The sequence below is a fragment of the Caloenas nicobarica genome, chromosome Z (assembly GCF_036013445.1).
Source record: "Caloenas nicobarica isolate bCalNic1 chromosome Z, bCalNic1.hap1, whole genome shotgun sequence".
Lineage (NCBI taxonomy): Eukaryota > Metazoa > Chordata > Aves > Columbiformes > Columbidae > Caloenas > Caloenas nicobarica.
Window position 1 is genome coordinate 14,263,890 of NC_088284.1, and position 22,791 is coordinate 14,286,680.

The window sequence follows — 22,791 nt, forward strand, 5'->3', positions numbered from 1 at the left end:
CCTGAAAAATAATTGAAGTGAAGTAAGGAATGTTAACAAGCTCAAATGTCATCATCTTCCAAAAACTGACATTTAAGCTGATCCACATTCCCTCCCCTCCTTTATGTGGAATACAAAACCCCATACATTGTGGGGTAACTAAAAGAAATGTTTGGTGGAGTTGGTTAAGAAACAGTGGACATGTTATTTTTGTATTAGCTCTTGTATAGCCACATTAGAGCCTGTTTAAAAAAAATGTAGTTTGTGTGGTATAAAGATGTTGGGGGAAGGGATAATGAGTTCCTACTGAATACTAATTGCCTAGGAGTTGTTCAGGGAGACTGTATAAGAATGGAGGATTTGTTGTAAATTAGTCACTAGCTGTATTGTGCATTGCTGTGAGGTTAGACCAGAGCTGTAAAGGTGCCAGCTCTACAAAATCCTTATGATTCACTGTCTAACTTGGTGACTGCGTGAAGGAGAAAATACTATTCAGACTAAATATTTTTGGAAAGAGAGGTCCTCTAATGACAGTGTAATCTTTCTTTATAATACTTAAGCTCATTTGAGCTAGAAGGATGGGAGCAACAGACTTTTCACTGGGTTATCGCTGCTTTTCCAGACGTGACACCCCAAGGTCTGCCAAAGTTGTAAACACTGAGAAGGGAGGTATTGCTTCGCAGCAATATAGACACCAGCGGATTGATTAGCGCCCTTAGCTTACTGTTAATCTTTGGCTTCTTTAATTCCACCTTTTTGCCTGTCCTTAAATTGAGAGTCTGTATAAATCCCACTTTTAACATGGAAACAAAGCCTTGAAAAAGCTTGCAATAGTTTGTTTACTTTTGAGACTTATTTTCTCATTCCTTACTGGGCTCCTATTGTTTTCATTTACATCAAAATGGAAAGGTGAGTTAATGATTCATTGGCACACAGTGACCTTTCAAATTGCTCTGGACCACGATGCAACAGCTCCACTCGAAGCTCTCATACTTTAACCTCCTTGCTTCTGCCTTAATATTTGCAGCCTGATCTATCTACATGCCTGGACGCCTGAAGAGAGCAAACATTTACAGCTTCTCCCTCCCCTGTGTTTAGTGGGCAATTTGATCCTTCTTTGTCCATTCCTTTATTTTACATCACTCTTAGACTTGACTTGCTATTGAGAACAACGAAGTGCAACTTTGGGAATCTGTTCTCTGTTTATACATCATAAAAATGGACTCAGACTCTGATTCACCTTTTAATTACTCTTGGCCTTCCTTACCTAAAATGAGGATTCGAAGAAGGGCATCCAAACCAGGTAGAAAAAGCTATCTTCTCTTAAATACCTCTTGCTTAATAGCTCTGCCTCCTTTTTATTGTCTGGTTGTGTGCAAGTGGCTATAAACAGCTCACATGAGGTAGATTTTCTTTCTTTCTATCGAAAGTCTACCTCGCTGTTCATTATGCTTTTGCAGATAGTGGTGTTGGAATTCGTTAAGTAAGAAGAAAGTGTTTTCTCCAAATTATGTGGTTTTGTGTGGTTTTTTGTTCTTTGTGTGTTTGTTTTGGTTTGGTTTTTTTAAAATTTCTTTACTCTCTCAGGACTTTTAATTTTTTTTCTTCTTGTTGCATGTGTAGCTCTCACTGAGCAGCTCTGATGCCCTGGGAGCTTAAAGAGCAGCACTGCAGTGATTGTGAAAAGCTCTGCTGGTTACAGTTGTTTTAATTTAGGAGGAATTTGGTAATTCAAATATGCCTCAATGGCTAACAGAGGTTTTTTAAAATAATGTACAAAAATCTTACCAGAATGAAGAGGAAAATCTTTTGCTTTCTGTAAAAGAAAGGGTGAGTTACTCTTTGGTGGCAGAGTCAGTTACTGTCCTTGCACAGTTAGACGATGCCCTCCTTTGTGGAGAAGTCTTTGGGAGGTAAGGATTATAAACATTGTCAGTATGGTAAAGGGAGTTTTAAGGAGGTTGAAAGGCACTGACTAGCAAGTTTATGTTAGGAAGAATTATCACTGAAAGCTTTAATGAGGAAGGACAAATTTTTACCACGATTAGAAGCAAAGAAATGAAGAGAAAGAATGGCAAAAAATGTGATTTGTATTTTCTACCATGAAATTGCTTTTTTGTGTTTCAGAAAGGGAAAAGAACAAATAAAAGTAGTAAGAGCCATCAGTGTCACTAAAATCAATGAGCTGGGAAAATCATGTTGTTTACACAGGCTGAGACTTTGACCTAATTTTAGAGCAAAAAGTGTCTGCAGAATGCACATTTTAACATGCAGAACACTTTCTGAACATTTTACTTTTATTAATGGGGAAACCCATTGTTTCTGAAGTCCATAGGAGTTTCTGTAGTGTGTATGGAGGCACATACATACAATGTGCAAAGAAAATGAAAAAATGGAATGGGATGCAAGTTGTGTGGTGTGAATTCTTTCCATCTCTCACGAGGAGCTGTTTTATCTGTAAATGCTGCAGCTGTGCACCCATCCTATTATTTAGCTTTTTAAAAATTATTATTTAGGTTTGGTTTTGTTTTTTTTTTTTAATACTTTACCTGTTGTAGAGCAGTATATACATATCTGATGTTAGCATGTTATAGTACTGCATCTTGTTTCCTATCACTGTTAACAGTGTACCAGCACATGTGGGTTGTATCCACAGCAGACCATGTACATGCATTTGTTAGAATAAGAAGATGCTCTGGGGGCATGCACATGTTTTAGTGGTAGAGTCCAAGGGTTCACTTGTGCTTGGGGAATTGAAATCTGGGCTGCCCATGGCATGGGAGGAGTACCTCTGCAAGGGGACAGCAGCCTTGTGGTCTGTGGTTTTTTTTGTTTGTTTGTTTGTTTTTTTCTGGTAGTATCTGAACGTGGCCAGCTGTTCCTGGCATGCAGGTGTGGGGCGTGATGTACCTTGCAGCTGCATTTCCATCATGCAGGAGTTCAGAGCTCAGTGAGCAAGAGACCTGTAGCGCCTGATGGGAAGTGGTGCGGGATTCTACCACCCCGTCTTGAAAGTCATGAAGTCATTGTGTACCTGCGCTGGGTGCTCCAGCTGATCTGGGCAATGGAATGTCAGCTCCCGCTCTTCCTCTCTGAACCAGCAGCCTCTTGGTTTCCTGGTCTGGGGTTGCCCGCCCTGGGAGATATGGGAGCTGTGCAGGCCTCCCATCTCACACCCTGCTTTGCACTGTATGTGTCAGTGTTTTCAGATTTTAAGTTCCCTGCATACAGCAAGGTCAGCTTTTGTCCCTGCTTGGAGACCTCTCAGGCTGGGTGTTGGAGCCCCTGCCCGCCCCCTGAGCTCCTGGGGGTGGCAGGAGCCAAGCCAGGCTGCGTACCTTCGGGGCAGTGCATGGCGGCTCCCTCCCTCCCGCTGAGCCTGCCTGTGCGTGGCATAATTAAAGGTCAATTAGGCTCAACAGAGGATGCGAACATGACTGTGTTTTAGTGGTTGGGCTGGGGACTGGGGGGGGTTAAATTTTTGTTCTTTGCTGCAAGACCCCTAATGGTATTTGTTTTGTTATTCAATGTTAAATAGCCATAAGATAGGTCTCTTCTCCTCTCCCTCCAGATGTATTCCTAACCCTTGCGCTGTACTGTCTTACTTGTTTAGTGATGGTGTCTCTCAGAGCTTTTTTGGAAGCTTTAGCAACCTCAGGGGTGCTGAGAGCGTCTGGCTCTGACAAGTCTGTCCCGCTGTGCTGGGAGGTAGGAATTATGTACCGAGTCCACTCAAGCAGAGGTGAGAACTGAAACCAAGCGTCCTCTGTCTTGGGGAAGTACTTTTTCTTTTGTGCTATTCTATAAAATGAGACACCAACTTGTGCTTTGTTCTGTATTCATTTGTATAGTAGGCAAGGTGCCTGCTTCAGGGCAAGAGGTCAAGGCTGTGAATCCCACGTTGAATGGGAATGCTTTCTTGCAGTCCAGGTTTAGGTGACAAAGATTAAAGGCAATGATTAAGAAGTGCCTTTATCCTCCGTGTTTCTTAGTGGCTGCTTTAGGAGCACATCTTGTACATCCTTGATACGATTTCTAGCATCTAGATCCCTGATCCTCTCCATGTAATATGTAGGAAACGCAGTGCTTTCATTTCCACTCCATAGATTTAGAGCAGTTAAATGTTTGGCTTTGTGAGAACAGCACTTGAAAGCCAACCTTGCTTTACGTTCCATGTGCTGTTCTTACATACTTGCTAAATTTTGCTGTCATGAATAGTTGCACTGTCTGAATCAAGCACTAAGACTCCTGAATTAGGGATGCAGCTAGCCTTTGAAACTGTTTGTATGGTCCACATCTACAGACGTGCATGTCACTTTGGTCAGCACCTTGCCAGGAATGTGTGGACTTCTTTCCCAAAATTCAGGTGATTACTTCTGGATTTAGAGGAGTATTTCTGCAGCCCCGTATGAGTAATGTACTCGGTTGTCTGCATTTTTTGCTGACTTCATAGCTCTGTTACTTCCAGTTGTACATTAACCCCTGATCATATTGCTGGGGGTAAATGTGATGAGCTGTCTGAAAACTATTCATTGTATCTAGAGAAGGGAATTTTATATTTCCTGGCTCTCAGTTTGGTCACGTTGATGTACTTCACTTCTCTTGCTATGTGCTCTCTCATAGGATGATTTAAGTTTTGATTTTTGTGGAAAAACAGTCAGTCTTATGTTCTTGCCATTTTCCAACACAGTTCATTCAAGGCTGTACATTTTCATATGCCAACATTAAGTATGTTTTGAATTATTGCTATGATGATCATGTGGTGGTTTTTTTTTTCAAGTTAAAGTATTTTTATAAGCTTTTTTTCCTAATAAAATCTTCAGCCTTTGCTGTATAACTCTGAAGATACAGAGAATTTGTGCCTACTTATTAATTGGTCAAGGTCTTTTATTTTATCCATGTTTGGAGATAATCCTTCCCAGCACTGTGGCTTTTGTTCACCTACATCTAAATAATGCATACATCTTTCTTGTCTGTTTACCAGGCAGATGGCTGAGAGCCACAGGGCCTGTTAAAAAAGATATGCCTTTATTTTATTCTTTTTCTGTGGCCATGGCACAATATGCAGCCAGGGAGCATTCAGTTCTGGCAGGAGGATCAGGCTGTTGAGTTGTGCTTGCTGGTTTGTTTCAATACCAGAGCCAATTCTGCTGTGTCATATTCAGGTCATTTTTACCTTAGTAAGCATCTTGCAGTCCATTACTGGCACCTTTCAGAGCTAAAACTCTTTGGGACACCTTCAGCGTCGGGAGAGGTGCCAGTTTGCCCTGGCAGTCTTACCTTTCCTTCCCTACGCTGCGCTGAAGTTTTACATCTGCAATGAGAATAAGCGTTTTCAATGGGTGGGGAGATTTTTGAGACATTTTATTTGAAAATGCATTTTGTTGATACTCCTCATCTTTCAGGCAAGGACAGCCTTGCTGTGCATCGTTACTGGTACCCAGTGCAGCAGCCAGCAGTGGCCTGCTGCCATTGTACCCTGGTGGAAGCTCTGCTGATGGTCATCATAAGGCTGATATGACTTGTAGCCAAGGACGCAGGCTGGAGGCAATTAGTGGTGCTGTAGGAATTCAGCGTGGGATGTGGACGTTTGTGATGGTTTTGTCATTTTTTAAACTGTCCGGGCCTGACCGGTGGAAATAAGTTACTAGCACAGTCAATGTGTAATTAGTCACGCTCTCCCCTGCATTTGACAAAGTCTTGAAATACTTCTGTTGTTACAAAGTTAGTTTGGTGTAGTCCCTTCATGCATGTTTGAAATCGGGGTGGAGGGGGAGTGGGAATAAAGAGGTACAGTGTGGTCATATCACAGAATCACAGAATGTTAGGGATTGGAAGGGACCTCAAAAGCTCATCCAGTCCAATCCCCCTGCCGGAGCAGGAACACCTAGGTGAGGTTACACAGGAAGGTGTCCAGGCGGGTTGGAATGTCTCCAGAGAAGGAGACTCCACAACCCTTCTGGGCAGCCTGTTCTAGCGTCTGCCACCCTCACTGTGAAGATGTTTCTTATATTTAAGTGAAACCTCCTGTGTTCCAGTTTGTCCCCATTGCCCCTTGTCCTATCATTGGTTGTCACCGAGAAGAGCCTGGCTCCATCCTTGTGACACTCACCCTTTATATATTTATAAACATTCATGAGGTCACCCCTCAGTCTCCTCTTCTCCAGGCTAAAGAGACCCAGCTCCCTCAGCCTTTCCTCATAAGGGAGATGCTCCACTCCCTTCATCATCTTTGTGGCCCTGCGCTGGACTCTCTCCAGCAGTTCCCTGTCCTTCTTGAACTGAGAGGCCCAGAACTGGACACAATATTCCAGATGCGGTCTCACTAGGGCAGGGTAGAGGGGAAGGAGAACCTCTCTCGACCTACTAACCACCCTCCTTCTAATACACCCCAGGATGCCATTGGCCTTCTTGGCCACAAGGGCACAGTGCTGGCTCATGGTCATCCTGCTGTCCACCAGGACCCCCAGGTCCCTTTCCCCTACACTGCTCTCCAACAGGTTGTTCCCCAACTTATACTGGAACCTGGGGTTGTTCCTGCCCAGATGCAAGACTCTGAAATTTCCCTTGTTATAGTTCATTAAATTTTTCCCCGCCCAACTCTCCAGCCTCTCCAAGTCTTGCTTCATATTGCAACATGAAGACCAAAAGAACCTGCTACCTTTTGTCTGTTCATTTAAAACCCTAACAAATATTTATTTAGACTTCTCACCTTTAAAAGCAGACTGACTGGAGCATCGCCAGAAAAGCATAAAGAATTTAGTGGTGATAATCAATAAAGATTTACTGATGAAAAGTACTGCAGATAACGTATTCTGATATATCTTGTTGTATTTGCAGCAACTTTCTTCAAAAGTTGTTACTTAGATTGTTACTCTCTTATAGAATTTCATAATAATGTAAAATGTGGTACTAGAAGTTGCTGTATAGATAAAAATGCAAAGTAATAGGGGGATTTTGTTGTTTCTGGCTTGGGATGTGTAATTCATAGTGCAGTCCATTAACTGACTGTAGGGACCCCAGCTGTGGGGACTGTTGCTGAAGTTAAGAAACTGTCTCCATAGGTCCAGGTTCACACCGTGATTCGGGAGCCCGTAACGCCTGGTCTGTTTTTCAGGGCTATGTATTGAACCTTTGCAGCCGAATACCACCATTGCCAGCTGTACTCAGTGGGTTTATATATGAGCGGGACCCCGTTTTGGGGAGGTTAATAAGCATACAAGAATCAATGGAGAGTCTGACTTTTTTTTTTTTTTTCCTGGTTATTGGTTTAAGACCAACACTTGGAAAACTTTACTCGCCACAAGGAAGTACTGCCGGTTTTGCCAAGTCGTGTTTCCATATGCTTTTAGCTGACAAAATCTGATGAACTGCTCTAGAAAACAATGCTTTTTAAAAAATATTTATCAACAAAGCCTTTGGGATCTTGGCAGACATAAGGAAACGATTTGTAGCGTTAGCAGTTCTCAATATGGCAGTCACTAAAATCATATTAAAATTCTTGCAGGAGGGAGAAGCAAAACGAGAAGCCTAAGAACGTTTTTAATGGTATGAGGTCCTGCAAGGCCTGCCATGACTAGAAACCAAATAATTCATGGTGCGACATTTCTAAATGGGAATTTCCAGTTTTCTCTGAAGTACAGAGCTTACTATTCTTGGGCTTTATGAGATAGCATCTTAAATAAAAACTGTGGTGTAGCATTGCAGTTTCAGCAGTGGTCTGAGACTTTTTTTTTTTTTTCCAAAGAAACAAATGCCCCAGACCTTGGCAAGTATAGTTTCTAATCCAGTGCCATTTAGTCTTTATAATTTTACTTGCAATCTTGTGGCCATAAGAATCTTTGAGCAACCTGAAAGATGTCCTTGCCCATGACAGGGTGGGTAGACTAGGTGATCTTTAAAGGTCCCTTCCAACACAAACTATGCTATATGATTCTGTGATCTTCCAAAAGCAGTTTCATTGTTTTAGGAATGTAGCCTGAGGAAGGTCTTCAGTGGTATCTTCTCCTTTCCACCTTCGCAGAAAATAAATTTCTGATGCAGACTAAGAAGGATTTTTTGAATAATTTTCAATAACAGGCAAATTGGGATTACGTTTATTGAGAATTTTCATTGCAGATATTTTTCTGGGTATAAGACTTTATCACATCATTCTTATGCTAGTCTATCTCAGTTCACTTCCAATGGCAATGCTTGACTTACAGCATCTTAAAAGAAAATTACACTGCAGCTGCGATTTTTTTTTTTTTTTTTTTTTTTTTTTTAAATCCTGTTGTCAACGGTCAAGAGGAAGACCGTTTTCTACTTTGTCAAATTTTGCTGGTTTTACAATCAGAAGACAATATGAGGCCTTGACTACCAGCTGAAATGCTGGACTGGTGCATGTTCTTCATACTGGCAAGCAGCTTTAAGAGAAGTGGGCCTGCAGGACAGACAGACAGGGTTCCTGTAGCAATTGGTTAGATTATCTGCTGCTCAAAGCCATGAAATAAAGATTCAGCCCATGCTGCTTATTATAATATTTACTGTCATGAAAACATCATTGCAAACTAAACTCTGAACTTCTGTTAATGGTTTCTGGTGAAACTGATAATTTCTTATTTCAGTACCAAAAGAAGATCAGATGCAGTCTTCATCCCAAACATCTTGTTCCTGGGACAGATCTTGATTGATTACTGTCACTCTGTAAAGGCACTATTTTATTAACATCCCTCTTACTATTTTGTTGTGCCCCGCCCCCCCTTTTTTTTTTTTTTAGTTTTAAGAGAAGTAATCTGCTTTATCAGTTTCCATAGGTTTCCTGTAGCAGACTAGCAGACTCAGGCATAGATTCCCGAAATTCTTCTAAAATAACTTATTTGCAAGGTACAGCATAGAGCAGCTCAAGCTGGTGCCTCCAGAAGAGAGACCGTCAGCAGAAAGAAAGCTTGGACAATTATACCCCCACAATCCCTCACCTCCTGCATGTCACTCTGGGCCAATTGCAAAATTAGTGTCTGGAGTGTCATGGTTCTTCATTAGGTCTCATCATTTTTGTCAGGCGGGCTGTCAATCAAAGTTCTGACCTTCAGTTGCTATTTTGCACCTGTGGCTGAGGAAAAATAAATTCTTGGCAAACCAAAACATTCTTACGTTTCCTCTTCTTTTATAACAGATGCCATTCTGTTCCTTTACTTATCTCCAGGGTCGCAACTCCCCTTATCTTCTAGCTTGAAAACTCTGAGGTCTTTTTTCCTTAACGAGGCAGAAAATTTGAAGGTTCACAGCTTGCAGAAGTTATGCTAAGCAAACTTACTTATGCTAGAGGAATTTTGTATAAGAAGTTTCTAAACAAATTCTATAAGAAGCAGTACACCCAGTAATTCAGTAAGCTAAGGCTTATTCCCTAACATATAAATTGCTCCCAGTAGGTAGAATGCTTTAGGAGAGTCATTATTTGACTGCAATAGAACAGTATTCCCTTCATATAATGTATCAGATGTTAGGTATTTAATGTATAGGCCAGAATCATGCATATTTGATCCCAGCCCATAAATCTTGTCCTGTGTACTTCTGCAACCACATATCTGTACAGAGTTCTAGCTTGGTGGAAAATAGAAAGTTTTGCTAACAGGAACACTTAATTCTAAGTTATGTTAATGATTCTGTGGTACCTTTTAAAGTCTTGTCAACCATAGGGTTCATGGCACATGTAGCAAGTGTTAGGTGATTAGGAAATGAGCAGGTTTTTGAGCAGCCACACAAATATTACCCCAATTGTAATCCTAAGATCTGGTGCTTAGTGTTTACCTTTGCCATTTTTATGACAGTATATATACATGAAGAGAAAATGGTTTGAGATTTAATGGCATATTTTCCACAATTTCTTTTTTCCAGAGCAGAGACACTCTACCCTTGATCTTCTCAGGAAGCTCAAGGCTCCACCTACTTTCTTTGCTGCAACCAGACTTTCTGCCATGCTGAGTGGAAGTGATGAAGTATATGCGAACTGCATGGTAGTAGACCAAGTAAGCTGATGTTTGAACTTCTGGCAAATATTTCATCATCTTCTGTTAAAGTAACTTATTTGTGTGATAGTAGGACCTTCTGGATCTGTCAGCAGTGGTGTGTGGCCAGTTATTCAAGGTCTAAGATAAAAACAGTAATACCTTACTCTTCTCAGTTGTATTTCGTAAACCATTTATGAGGTCAACAGATTTAGTTGGTGATAGGCATTATTCTCCATACCCTGTAGGGAGAACTCTAAGGCAGCTCATACTGTCTTTTCTATGTGCTTGTGAGCTGAAGGGTATTTGCTTCTTTTTAAGAACTATTAACACAATGTAACTTGCGTATGTTTACTTCAGATTTTTCTGAATTCTAGGTACATTCATAAAAGAGACAAATTTGCTGATGCAGGCTAATTTCAGAAGTTAATTATAAGCTCATAGTTGAGCTTATAGGTTCAACAAAAATGAGATATTGCTGAAAAGGTGAAGTCAATGTCCTACAGCTGGCATGGAGCATTTACCTTTGTGCGTCTCATCTTCACAGTGCATGTACCATATCTTTGAATGCAAATATGGGCTGCTGTAAAAATGCCAGTAGTTCTCTCTGTCTTTTACTGAGAGAAACATCATTACAGTGGGAATGAAAACACATTTAAAGTGAGCTGTTGAGCAGGAACTCGGCAATCTGAAACACCAGGGCTTTGGAAAGGCTTGCAGTCATTCCTTTCTTCTTGCTTTTGTACAGGTGTTTTTTAGAGACTGAGTGTTTTCTTTGGCTGTGTGACTTTTCAGTACTAGTCAGTGTCTAAATAGACAGCAATCGCATCTGACTAAGAGTCTGACAATAAACTGTATTAAAATATCTTCTGCAGAGTCAATAGAAGAATCCAACCTCAGTTGCACAAAGTATTATTTGTTACTAACCAGGGTCTAAATCTTATCTCCCTACCTGAGAAAACATAATTCCCAACTCCATTCCTGTCTTTGTGTAAGAGGAGGCGTGCTTCATGCCCATAATTGCTTAATGGCAAAAAAAGAAAGATTCCTTTCTCTTCCTCACCTGGAGAACCTGTGTTCCAGATCTTGTGTATTTGTCTCAAAGCTTAGGAAATTGGTTTTGGAAAATTAAAATTATGTGATGTGTAGGCTGATTTTTCCAAATTAAATTGCACAATGTTTGGATTCTTCTCCATATGTCTCCCACACTAGTGTATTATGTATATCTTTTGCTTGACTCGAGGATATTTTTAAATAAAACCTATAAAGATATGAATTGATACTTTTAACAAAAGATATAAATGTGAGTGAAAAATCCATGGACTTGCAAATACTAATTCATTACTATGCTTAATTAGGGAAAAAAGTAATGCAAGGTCTAGGATCTCTTAGGCATATAGCTTGCCTTCGATTCATGTGCTGTAAAAAGTAATAGGGGGAAAAAAAGGCAAAACATATAAGCATAAATGAAATGGCAAGATATTCTCATCCTTGTTCCCTGACAATGCGTCTTGTTACTGCCTCTTACCAGCGTTCACTTTTTCCTCTGCAGGCTGGAGATTTGAAGACTAATTACATTCATGGAGATGGTGTCAGCAGCGAAAACTGTCTGAATCCCACCAACTCAATCCCGATGGCTAAGAGCTCTTCGTCTCCCTCCCTTGAGGAGAATGACCAATATATGTATGTTCCTAATGAAGGAAATCAAAGGCCAGTGAAAAATGGAGAAAAGACTGTTTTAAGACATCTCGTTACACCTCCCGATCCTTATGGAGTAGATTCATACCTTCCATTCAAGACTCCTGGATTCATTAAGGATCGAGGACAACTTCATGCTGAAATGAAAAAGAGAAGGTATTGAATTGATTTGATGGTATGGCCAGAGTAAGAATTATTTATGATAACCTTTTATTTCAAAAGCTGAAGCAGAATCTTGATTAACAAATATTATTACCAAGGTAAAATCACTGTTTTCCATCAGTGATGTTTAAGTTGTTGTAATGATCTGTTTTCATAAAATAGTTATGAAGACATTTTTTACAAATAAAAAATGTCCTCCAAGTAAATTAGTTTTTTTGGTATGTATTCGTTAAAAAAAAAAAGTCAGCTGTTCAGTGTAAGAGTTTCCATTGTGGCATATTTGTCAGAAACCACCATGTCACCCTCGTTTTCCTCAGTTATATTTTCCATTAAGAAAATAGTCCAAAATCTGTAGAACTCTCTGGGAGTCTTCCCACTCTTTGCACTGGCCTGTGGAAGGAGCAACTTATTCCTGATTGCACACATATATATATATATATATATATATATATATATATATATATATGTATAATTTTTTTTTACCTCAAAAGACACAGTGCACAGTACAGCTTGTGTTTCTGAGAGGTTTTCTGCTCTTTTTCTGGAACACAAGGTTTGCTGCCAACAGAGCCAGTGGTCTGAGGACCCTCCTCCAGATGGCTTTAGGTTGTGCTGGAAACTCGTTGGCTTCAGGAATGAAGAGTGTGCTTTGGAGATGAAACTACAATTTCTGTTTTTAACAACTACTGAATTTCCTTGATAAAAAGGCGTTATAGTTTCTCTGGATAGAAGAGGCATGAAATAATCTCCTTCTTCTATAGGAGGAAATTTTAATCTGTCCCCCACCTTTCAAGAGTGTTTAGTTGGAAGTAGGACATCAGATCTGTGTAAATACAGCAAGAAGCTGTAGCATCTGTCCATTGTCAATGAAACTGGGCAATAACACTTTCTCTACCTTAATTTTGAGTCTCTTACACAACTATGAAGTCTCATTAGGAGAAATCTTTTAACACAGGTAAGACAACAAATGTCAGACTAAGAGTTGTTCTTTCACAAACCTTTAATTTTTGCTAGCTATGGGGATAACATGTAGATTACTAGAAATAATCTTCTGCCTCTCTGTCATAAACTTTTTTCTACTATACATTTTAAGGTATTCCCACCTTTTTCAAGACCTAGGTCAGGTACCTATATATGAGCTTTAAGAGTTTATATGAAGAGATGTGATTGAACTTAATATGTCAAGTGTAAGTGATGCAAATATTACACATCAAATAAGACTATCAGTATGTAATTCCAGTAGCATCTTCCTTGAAGGATCTGAGGTCATGTGGCATGTCACTTAGCAGATCTTTAAACCACCTTGTTATGTCAGAAAAATTTCTAGGGTAAGTTACGCCAGTAAGACAGGTATGCTTGTCTATTGACATAGACATATATTGCTTTTCCAGTTTTGAAATATGACAGTAACTGATAATGTGGTTAAATAATTATTTCTGAAATATCACGTGGGCTATTACTAGGAAACATTGTGAAAAAATGGTCTCCAGAAGTACCATAAGGAAGTAGTTTTGGACACTATTGATAGGTTTGCCCTTTGATAAAGTGAATTGTAGTGATGTGTGAAGGAATTGTTGTGCTGTTTTTCCTGGTAGGAACTCTGGCTATTTAGAAATTCCACACATAATTTAAAGTTTTATGTTGTAAGGCTGGAATGTTATTGCAAGCAGTCAACCATTCCTTCCAGTCACTCTGATGAAGAGGCTGTGAACTTGCCCTTGTAGCTAGAGACCCGTCTTGGGAAACTCTGATACTGCTGAGAAACCTTGTTGCACTCTCCTGCTCAGGAACCCCTGCTAGTCAGTCTCTAGGTGTTTGAAGTATTGATTTAGCTGGAGATTTTTCAGTCTCTTTATAGTCCTGTATATTTTTAAGTTTAAATGTTTTGAAATGAATATGAGATTTGTAAGCAGACCCTCCTTCATCTCCATGTTAGTTTTCTCTTTCATCCTTGAGCAATTCACGGAGAGATGTCTGCGAGTAGCCATTGTCAGGTCTTTTAAATACACACACTCAAAAAAACATCCACATAAACCTACATATGTTAATACTGAAATCTGAGCTAGTCTCAATTCTCCTTATTGTAAATATAGAGAGGCAGGTACATGCGTGGAAAAAACCATTTCATTTTAAGGGAGATGCTGAACATGGATCTGAAAGTCATCCTCCAGTGGTGGCTCTGGTGGGAATCTATGTGATTGTGGGTAACATCTGTACTGCAGATCGATAAGTCCTGTGTAGAGGACTGAGTACCTTGACTGGGTGACTGCAAGCCTGAGAGGTGACTCGGGGCATGGTTTACCTGACATAATCATGGTGGTTTGGGTTGTCATTGATCAGAGTATACAGCAGTATCTTTGCTTGTTTCGTTAAGGTTGAGATGGATTATTACTAGAATTCATGGGAATTAAAAGACTTTGTTGTCTGCTGCAGTTCAAGTCTTGATGACCTGGAAGTAGATGGTGGAAGTGGAGGTGTTTCAGAGAGATCGCACGTTCCTTACCCTCCCCTTGGCTCTTCGAAGGCCATGGCTTGTAGCAGAGATGGATTAGACTTATCTACGAGTCTGCAACCCAAGGTATTTGATACTATCTTGGTTTACATTGTTTTCAAGTAAATCACTAAAAACATGTGAGAAATATTTGAAGAAAAAAAAAGAGTTCCCAGTTGGAAGTGCTAGGTGTTAGTTCCTCCAGAGAACAGCATGCCAGGGGTTGTGGAGCTGGAGCTCCTCAGTTGTGGCTGGGCTTGGCAGCAGCCCTGGGAAGGGTCCATCAGAGATCTGCTTTGAAAAAAGCATCATTTATCAGAAGCATTTCAAAGGAAATATCTTAGATTCAGTGAATTGGCATTTTCTAACCAAAATATATTTAATAAGTAAATGTTTAACTAGTTGTAGTTATGTAAAAGGATAACAGCTTTGTAAAATATAAAACTTGTCTGCTGCTAGACTCAGGTAGGGTCAGTTGGGTTTGCTACACTGACTAGTGCAAATCTCTCTTTTCTAAGGTGTCCTGGCTCCATTAATTTTCTTAGATCATGTTGCCATTTCTAGGGTCTTCAGACACATACGTAGATCTGTTCTTTTATTCACAGGGATTCTTTATTAGATAGACTTCTTGCTGTTGTAGAGCTTTATCTTACCTTCACCAAATGATTCCATTAAGGCAGAAAAAGAGTCTGGCACAAACACTGAATTAGGTGTTAGGGCTACTTCTAAAAACAATAAGGTAAGCAGTTTAGGAGTAGACTCTTTTGAAATGTAAATTATGTTTAAAAAATCAGGGAATGTCTTTTCAAGCTTTACCATTGACATATTTGGGGATCAGAAAGTCTTTTCAAACACAATTAAGAGAATGAAGAATGGAAAGAGGCTAACTCCTTTGTTTGGAAACTCTGACATCAGTAATTTCCAAGGCAGGGCGTTAGTCTACATGAAATGTTCTTGATGTAGTGAAGTACTAAGATTAATCACTCACTTGGTAAAAGAACATAGCTTCGTCATTGATACAATGGTCGACAACATTATTTGGATGGTGCTTGTTACCAAACTGGAAAATAATGTAAGCTTTCTCTTAGTCTAACTTCCACCTGCAAATTATTACCTCTAATATAAAAATTTATCGTGGTGGAAGTATGACAGGTTTCCTAAGAATTCAAATGAAGTTGTTAAAATTTGTACTTCACCTTAAAGCTTTAATGAAGCCAAGAAAATGTATGCATGTGGTCATCTGTCTTTCAGAAATTCTATCTCTGATTTATTTTGTTTCTGTTGCTGGTGCACTTTAAAATGGCACAAGTTATGTTTTGCTTCAATTTCTTGTAGGAATGTATAGGGTCTGGCATTCGGTCACGGTCCTATTCCTACTCCTCGCCCAAAAGTTTACTAGGAAGACCTCGCATTCCTCAGGACTTCGCAGCTGGGGATTCAAATGAAGGTCAGTTCTCTGGCTTTGCATCTGCACAGCCTCATCTCTTGCTCGCCTGCTTCAGCCCAGCACTGATGGTTTTGCTCAGGCCTGCCCTGTCCCCTCGCTGCCTGTGTGCACAAGGTCTGTGTGTACATAGACCTCACCAACATGTGCAAAACCAGGGTTCAGCTGCCCTCAGGTACCCCTGCCATGGTCCCTCGCTCTTCCCCCATTTACTGGCCCATCATGCCCTTCCTGATACAGCAGCTCATCCTCGGGGGGGCATGTGAACCGGGACAGCAAGAGCGTTAGAAGTAACACAGGCAAGGGCAGTAATCTTTTTAGAAGATCCTTACCCCAGCCTCCTGCTGGGTGCTGGGCCGAGACTGTGAGGAGGCTCACGATGACACAAGAGGAGACAAAGAGGGTGGATGTCCTCATATTCCTGTAGATTCCAGGGAATCTCTGACACATGGATGTGCTGTGGTCTTCTCGACAGGCAGGGGAGCAAAACCCAGCCTTTCCATCAAGTGGAGTTGGAGGAGTCTCTGTAAGAAGCCTGTGATTTCTTACAAATTGTTTCTAACATGCTTTATTTGTAGACACATAGTTTCATATTTAAAAGACAGCTCACACTTTTTGCAGTGAGAGTGTGGGTTATATTTGAAAACCATGCAAAGTGTGAAATACATGTACATTGTTTTTCATATCGATCACATCACTTAAAAACCACTTGCATTTCAAGAAACTTGGCCTCTGTGCCTATAACCCTGTCCATTGCCATACTTCCAGCTTGTCTCTCCTTCCAGTATACCTTTAGCTTTCCACTAGTCCTGAGCAAGAGGCAGGACATGTGCTGGCTGGTTGTGAGTTACAGTGAACCTAAGGGAATGGACACCCGTAGAAGTCATGGATGCCCTGTCACTGGAATTATTCGAAGTCAGGTTGGTTGGCACTTCGCGCAACCCGGCCTAGGGAAAGGTGACCCTGCTTGTGGCAGAGGGGTTGGGCTAGATGATCTTTGAAGGTCCCTTCCAACCCAAACCATTCTGTGATTCTGTCACACTGAATGTGCGAATACATAAAAGTTGTGGAAATGTTACAATTAACTTTGAAAACAGTTAACAAATTCAAAAGCTGTTGGGAAGGTGAGGTGGAGAAAGTTGATGGGCATACATACAGTGACTGCAGACATCTTTTTTCCTTAAGAAATTATGTTAAGCAGTGCAGCAAATAATTTGTCTGTTGTTTCTTGAATTCACTGTAAGATTTCATGTCCCCTTGTAAGGAGGACTATGTGCTGCAGCTTGCCACATGTAGCTGTGCTGTTTTTCCACATCACTTAGTGTGTTTGTAGCCATTTGTATCCTACAGATTAGGTGAGAAGTCTTTGACAAAACAAGACAGACAAAAATGAGGAAAGTGCGTCACAGGAGTAGAGGATTGCAGATCAGCAAAGCCCTGTGGTGTGTTCTTCAAACTAAAACTGAATAACCTGTCAGCTGAAGGACTGTTGGTGTCACAACCCATTAAGTCTCATCCGGACGGCTCTGACCTGTGCTGGGCTCGGGCCCATGTCCGGTTCGTTCTCTCTTGCCCTAGGACAGTCAGTGCTGAACATATACCTGTCTTGTGGAGGGGATGGAACCCTGTCCGTGCTTTGGGAACAGGTCGTTCTGCAGCCCGCACCGCAGATGCGGTGTGCTGCTGAGAGGGAGGGTGGTGGTCTGCTGAGGTTCCTGCTGGCATTTCCGTGCCACCAGCACGTCCTGCCTTGTCCCTCCCTTGCCAGCATTTTGTGGGGATGGGAGCTTTGAACAAAGCATTTGGCAGCTGGCAGTGGTGATTTCTGTGTGAGGCAGGCATAGCTACGCTTGCTTTGAGCGGTCTCATCTGGGTACAGTACAAGCCCCAGAGCTTAGTCTGAGAAGCTGGGTCAGATAGTTCATCCTGATCTCTGCAGGATTAGGTCTGGGTGTGTGCAATGAAAACCTGCCCCTTCCCCTCTGTCCAGCTGCTGCTGCTTCGGACATCTCGCTCAGGACTTAGCTATGCGGGAGGGAGGTGCAGCTGACCTTGTACCTTGCAATTAAACATAAGCCAAAGCACATGACTGCAGGATAGCAACAGGCTGGTCTTTCTTGCAAATATACAAGAAGAAAGTGGGAAATACCATCCATTTCTGATGGAAGCTTTTCAGTATGCTCAGGGTTAAAACAACGTACTGCTTTTATTTGAGAAGGTATTACCTGGCTGTAACAATCAAGGCTTTGTCCCTGCTCTGTAGATGGTGTGCTTATGAGCAGTGGTCGATCCCTCCTTCAGGCTCTTTCACTTTCTAAGTCAGTGTCTCTGCTCCACCACTGTAGTAAGTACCACAATGCCAACCCCACGATGCTGTTTTGCATGAGGCTGTCTTCATCTCCCATGGGTACATGAGCTTTATTTCTTCCAAAAGCATCCTGCCCTACAGGTTGTTCCTGGCAACTAGCTGAAATGCTGTTTTAGTCTTGCTGCTTCTTTGGTAAATATTCTAGCTCTCACTAAGCTGAAGTCTACATTTGTCTGAAGACATGCTGATTCAGTGAAGATTATTTAAGTTTGTATCTAACTTTAAATAAGGCATAGGCTGATGCTTTGACTTTGGCAGATGTTTAAGTATCTTTCTGAACCATACCCATAGCAGCTTTGCAAAAAATCTCTGCAAAATAGAATGACTTCTAATTCAAAAATTAGAGGGATCTCAGTCTTCCTTCCCACAACCCCAACAACCCAACTGAATTATTTATCTTTTATTTTGCTTTTTAAACAATTTGTTGAAAAGTATCTCGTGGAGTCCTGTGCGGCAGGAAGCTGTGGGGGATTGCCCTCTTTCTTCGATGGCCACCGGTGTGCGGTCCCTCTCCTGCTCGTGGTTTCCGGTACCTGACTCCTCAGTTTCCTGATGCCTAGTTCCTCAGATTCCCGGTGCCCGGTTCCTTGGTTTCCTGGTGGCCAATTCCATGGTTTCCCGGTACCTGGTTCCTCGATTTCCCGGTGCTGACTCCTCAGTTTCCTGGTGCCCGGTTCCTCAGTTTCCCGGTGCTGATTCCTCTGTTTCCCGGTGCCCAATTCCATGGTTTCCTGATGCCGACTCTTCGGTTCCGTGATGCCCGGTACCTTAGTTTCCTGGTGCCCAATTCCATGGTTTCCTGATGCTGACTCCTGGGTTCCCCGGTGCCTGGTTCCTCAATTTCCTGGTGCCCCATTTCATGGTTTCACACTGCCCAGTTCCTCGTTTTCTTGGTGCCAACCCCTCGGTTTGCTGGTGCCCAATTCCATGATTTCCTGGTGTCAACTCCTCAGTTTCCCGGCGCCCGGTTCCTTGGTTTCCTGGCGCCCAATTCCTTGGTTTCCCGGTGCCCGATTTCTCGGTTTCCCGGTGCCTGATTTCTCAGTTTCCCGGCACCCGGTTCCTCGGTTTTCCAGTGCCCAGTTCCTTGGTTTCCCGGTGCCCGGTTCGTTGGTTTCCCGGTGCCCGGTTCCAGGGTTTCCCAGTGCCCAATTCCTCGGTTTCCTGGCACCCGGTTCCTCAGTTTCCAGGCACCCGGTTCCAGGATTTCCTGGTGCCCAATTCCTCAGTTTCCCGGCACCTGATTCCTTGGTTTCCCGGTGCCAAATTCCTCGGTTTCGTGGCACCCAGTTCCTCAGTTTCCCGGTGCCCAATTCCTCGGTTTCCCAGTGCCTGGTTCCTCAGTTTCCCGGTGCCCAGTTTCTCAGTTTCTCGGCGCCCAGTTCCGGGGTTTCCCGGCGCCTGGTTCTGGGGTTTGCAGGTGCCCCGTTCCTTGGTTTCCCGGTGCCTGGTTCCGGGGTTTGCAGGTGCCCCGTTCCTTGGTTTCCTGGCGCCCGGTTCCGGGGTTTGCGGGTGCCCAGTTCCGGGGTTTGCCGGTGCCCAGTTCCGGGGTTTGCGGTGCCCAGTTCCGGGGTTTGCCGGTGCCCGGTTCCGGGGTTTGCCGGTGCCCGATTCCGGGGTTTGCGGGTGCCCGGTTCCGGGGTTTGCCGGTGCCCCGTTCCGGAGTTTGCGGGTGCCCGGTTCCGGGCTTTGCGGGTGCCCGCAGCAGCAGCCGCTGCGCTGGCCGTGTTTGCCCTCTGGCGCCCCCTGCCGGCAGCGCGCGTTCCCGCCGCTGAGTGTTGCTTTGCATCTTTTGATTGTCACATTCGTATTAATTCTTCTTTTATTATTGTTTTATTAAATTGATTTTTATTTTAATCCACGACTCCTTCCTCCTTTTTTTCCCCCCTCCTTTTTCCCTTCTTTTTCGCTTGCAGGGAAGGAAAGGTGAGAGAGCAGCTGTTTTGCTGTTTAGCTGCTGGCCAAGCTCTAAATGGTCACAAAAGACATTTAAAATTTCTTAGTACTGTAGATAAAGCTGCATGAGACAGGTAATTGAAAAGGTTAGAAGACTTTCATTAAGGTATTTTACAACAAATTATATAAAAAGCAAAATGAAGTGTGAATCAACCAAGTCTGGGTTGTGAAGAAAAACAAATGTTTTTTGTTATTCTTGAAAACAGGCTGTTTGCAGAGACTGGTGTTCACTGATACCCATCTCAGTTCTGGCAGATTCAATCTACTAAACAAAGCTTAGTTGGCAGTGCTCTTACCCTAGGAAAAGCTGCTTCTAATGTATATACATTTTTGCTTTCCTAATTTTCAAATTACATTGCAAGCACTTAGTGACAAGCTAATGGCCTGGCAGAGGTTGTGTTTGAAATAAACCTGATGACCTTGCAACTGTTTATGTCTTGCAGAGCGAGCATACAGTCTGCCTGAGCAGTCCCGAGAGACGAGGTATGGGTGCTTGTCACACCTGCGTTTTCAGGCGCTGGGAGTGGGGCTGCGCAAGAATGCTATGTAGGGAGCGGAGTGGGGAAGAGTCCTCGGCAGCCCTCACAGTGGGGTTTTTAGCAGTGATTTAGGGAAACACTCCCAGCCCAGGGATCTGTAAGCCTACGCTTAAACCCTGTGCTGAGCTCAGACTGGCCCCCTCCGTGCTGTCACTGCTGTGCACATCCTGCAGAGGGGACTTGCTGTGCACCACTGCGGGATGTGCATGATAGGCCTGTGCTCCTATTTGCTGTAGGAGCTCCTGTTTACTGTAGGAATGCCTCTCCACTATAGGAGCCATCTGAAGAGACATCCGAAACACAGTAATAAAAGCAAGAAGGCTTTTAATACCAGTTGTCATCCAGGCAAGCTTGCAACACACTGCACATTTAGAGCACTCTGTGGGCTAGTGTTACTCCCTTGCAGAGCGACTTCTGTCTTTTTAATAATGCTTGCTAAACCCACAATAATACATATAATTGTAAATGTTAGGTCAAACGATCACCATCTAGATTCTGCTCTGTTTTAAGGGACTGTTCCTGCTGGAGTGAGTTTTTTTTCACTGGTCTCTGTTACAGGATTCAGGAGGAGGAATGGAATAAATATATTGTACCCTCAAAAAATGAGTCTGAAAAATGTAAAGTGAGTCGGACTTTTAGCTTTTTGATGAATAGAATGACCAGCACACGAAACAAATGCAAGGTAATTTGGGATTTATGTCTATATAATTATGTATAATTATGTCACTGTGATTAAATATATTATAGATGAGAATCTCAATTTTTATGTAAAGGAAAGTTGTTGCTTAACCACACAAAACTCATAAGTTAGAGGAAGAAACTTTTATCTTTCTTTTTTAATTTTAAGACCTGTGCAGGATACCCTGAAATGACTTCATATTAACATTAAATAGACTTCATATTAAAAACCAGCTTTCCTTTTAAACAGTAGCCTTAGCTGAACAATATCAAGTATTTATCTCGCCATTTTTTGATGTTATCAATAACCTCATTTGACAATTTAGCCAAAGTTTATATGTGGGAATTGCCTTGCCTTTAAGAAATAATTTTCTGTTAAATAAAATTAATAGGTATAGGGTTGTTCTAGCAATTGCTCTCATAAGTGAGTCTATAACTTCTACATTGGCACATAATCAGTTGAATTTGCCTTATTTGAAGTTAATGGCACTACTTGCATGAGTAAGCACCGCTTAGTGTTAAAGAGTTGCAGATTTGAGGCCTACACAGTCAGACATATATACTATGAAAGGCAGAACACAGAGATAGATTTGGCCTGCAGGATCTCTCCGGCTGGCCTTTCCGCAGTTTTGCAGGCTTTCTGGTACACCCTTCCATGCCCCAGGATATCCTAACATATACGGATGTGAAGATGATTGGCTGACATGATATCTTCAAGAGTGGCAGAACTGGCTATGAACATGTATGTCTGGTCCAGCAGCCATGAATTAGCCTGTGTCTGTGTGGTATCCTAAAGAATAACCAGATAAGTTATCTAAATTACGTAACTGCAGCTTTAGCTTTAGCTGCAGAGGCACGAGTTTGCATGTATGCCTCAGGGAGATGTAGGTATTGATATGTGCATGTGCAGTGAGTCAATAACACTTCTTAAACTTTATTTTCCAGCCCTTCTTTTTTGAAGCTTTGTAAATGTATTTCTGCCAGTCTTCCTTGATAATGCTTGTTGACTTAGCTGCCAGTGAAAGCAATCCCCGCATCATTTCAGAACTTCAGCAATGTTAGATGTAATAATATAGTATACTGTTACAGGTCTTCTAGGACAGGGTTTAATGTTTTAAAATAATTTACTCTTAAAAGGTAATGTTTTAGAGTTAAAATTGAATCGCTTTATTTTCTTTTCTCATGTCACTTCTTTTTTTTTTCTGCCTCCGTTGTTGGGGATGAAGACAAAAAATAAAGATACCAAAGATAAAGAGAAACTGAACAGGCACAATTTTACAAATGGGACCTTCCCAGGAGTTATCCCATGTATGGCCTGTGAAAAGGCCCTCCTGGGAAAGGAGTCACTGCAGTGCTCTTGTAAGTAGTTGCTGGCTTTTGCGTGGTAACTTACAGTGCTCCAAATCCTCTTCTGAGATTCCTGTTCAGCGTTTTGTTTCGAAAAGAAGCTTTGCCTAGATTTGGATGTGCCTCCTTTATGTAACAAGCAG

General features: G+C 42.0%; 1 protein-coding gene across 1 annotated transcript in view; it reads left to right on the plus strand.

The window, feature by feature from the left end:
- Positions 1-22,791, plus strand: part of ARHGEF28 (Rho guanine nucleotide exchange factor 28) — a 127,172-nt gene that overhangs the window by 63,684 nt on the left and 40,697 nt on the right. The window contains exons 10-16 of the mRNA XM_065655732.1: positions 9,856-9,986; positions 11,518-11,819; positions 14,259-14,403; positions 15,652-15,763; positions 20,528-20,567; positions 21,182-21,305; positions 22,528-22,660. Of these exons, the coding sequence (XP_065511804.1) occupies positions 9,856-9,986; positions 11,518-11,819; positions 14,259-14,403; positions 15,652-15,763; positions 20,528-20,567; positions 21,182-21,305; positions 22,528-22,660 (987 nt within the window). The remainder of the gene's footprint in view (positions 1-9,855; positions 9,987-11,517; positions 11,820-14,258; positions 14,404-15,651; positions 15,764-20,527; positions 20,568-21,181; positions 21,306-22,527; positions 22,661-22,791) is intronic.